Here is a 1,744-nt window from a genome sequence, read left to right as displayed (position 1 = left end):
GCGATTGGTCTTCGTGACTATTTTGGCCCTACACAGAAAACCCCCCAATCAATGAGTCAGGAGACACTGAGGCAGATGGATCTTCAGTGGGAGGAAAGACTCAACCAAAGCATGAGATCAATGGAGCAACGATTCATGGAGCAGCTACAAGAACAAAAACAAATACAAAGAGCGCTTGAAGAAAAGCTGCATTCCATGACGCAAGGCCACATGGGGGCCGATGAAACTCCCACAGCACCTCGTGTCAGCACTAGAGGATCATGCTCTGCTGTAGAACCCAATGAGTATAGCGGTCAATATGAGCTGTTGGTTGATGGGGATCCCCCACGCATTGTGGCTGTCGGACGAGTGCTTGAGGGAGGGGAGACCATTCATGGTGTTGCCATATTACCCCAGCACGTGCGTGTGACCATTGACGAGGTTCGGGATCCCCAGGCTCAGGTGCCTGTACCCACTCAAGAAATTAACTTTGTGGGGGAGGCCATAGGAACATTTATTGCCTGGCCTAGAGCATTGATCATGTCCCACATCGCGACTCCACAGGTATAATGTCTTTTTCCTTAGTATTTCTATGTTAATTGTCTTCATATAATTGTTTATAAAGCTTTGACGTAAATTCTTATCTTCAGTTCACACGTCCTCAGAAGCAGCCAATTCATGATACAGTCATACATGAAGATGATGACATGGCTGAAGCAGAGGATGATCCTATATCAAAGTTAGTGACAAAATTACCCAGATTGAAGAAAGCATCATTAGAACTATACTGGGATTTGAGGGTATTTGGTCTTCCCCCACATGTGCCAGTTTATATCACATTTTCTGATGCATTGGAGGTGATTGAGGGAGACAGGATGTTGAATATTTCCATCATTCAGTTGTGGTGCATGTAAGTTAGTCAATTTGGTCTTTGATATTACTTTTATTTACATTCTTATATAGTTTCTAACGACTTAACTTTGTTGTTTTAGGTACATGGACACAATCGTTGTAGACCAAGGTCGGTCTTCCATGTACGGATTTGTTGAACCTCAGACCATTCAACCGTCTGGTAACACACTTCAAAACAGACAACATTATTTGCAAACATGGATGGATGATTCCAAAAGAGACATATACCTTGTGCCATACATTGACGGGTACGTGTTTTTATATGTGGTCAGTTTATTATTATAGTTTCCTTAATTAGTTGAATAACTATTTGTCCTTCGTGATAGGTCTCATTGGCAGCTGATGGTTATCATTCCCAAACAATGTAAAATTATATGGTTTTGTTCGTTGCACAAGAAGATGAAAAATGACTTGAGAACCATGCTTCAAGGGTAAGTGTTTCTCCAAAAAATGACTTCAATTTGATGTTAACCTTCAACTTTTATGATAAAATAGTCATATTAATTATACTTTGTGTTTTCAATCTGTACAGAGTTATTGGTAAATCTCGTGGTCAATTGGTTCAAATTTTGTATCCAAAGGTTGTAAGTCATTTATAGTTTCTAATTCATTTATGTTATTGAATGATCTAAATTTTTAACTATTTAGTTTGTTATTTTAGTGTAACCAGCAGGTAGATTCATGGGAATGTGGCTTCTATGTGATGTGTTGGATTAAGACCATCATTCGAGCTGTCATTACAGATGACTGGAATGAGGTAATGATGTATACCTTCAATACATTACAAATTAAAATCATCTTCAACTATATATGAAACAATAATGAATCTTTCTTGAATTTTGCAGCGCTTCAA

At 38.9% G+C, this 1,744-nt stretch overlaps 1 protein-coding gene across 1 annotated transcript; it reads left to right on the top strand.

Annotated features, from left to right (window-relative positions):
* Window positions 1-468: 468 nt before the first annotated feature.
* LOC128194970 (uncharacterized) lies at window positions 469-1,176 on the top strand. The gene is made up of 3 exons (XM_052871615.1): window positions 469-543; window positions 630-889; window positions 972-1,176. The coding sequence occupies exons 1-3, from the start codon at window positions 520-522 to the stop codon at window positions 1,174-1,176; spliced, it is 489 nt and encodes a 162-aa protein (XP_052727575.1). The 5' UTR covers window positions 469-519.
* Window positions 1,177-1,744: the final 568 nt, after the last annotated feature.

The sequence above is a fragment of the Vigna angularis genome, chromosome 1 (assembly GCF_016808095.1).
Source record: "Vigna angularis cultivar LongXiaoDou No.4 chromosome 1, ASM1680809v1, whole genome shotgun sequence".
In the NCBI taxonomy this organism is placed as follows: domain Eukaryota; kingdom Viridiplantae; phylum Streptophyta; class Magnoliopsida; order Fabales; family Fabaceae; genus Vigna; species Vigna angularis.
This window is presented reverse-complemented; position numbering and strand designations above follow the sequence as displayed.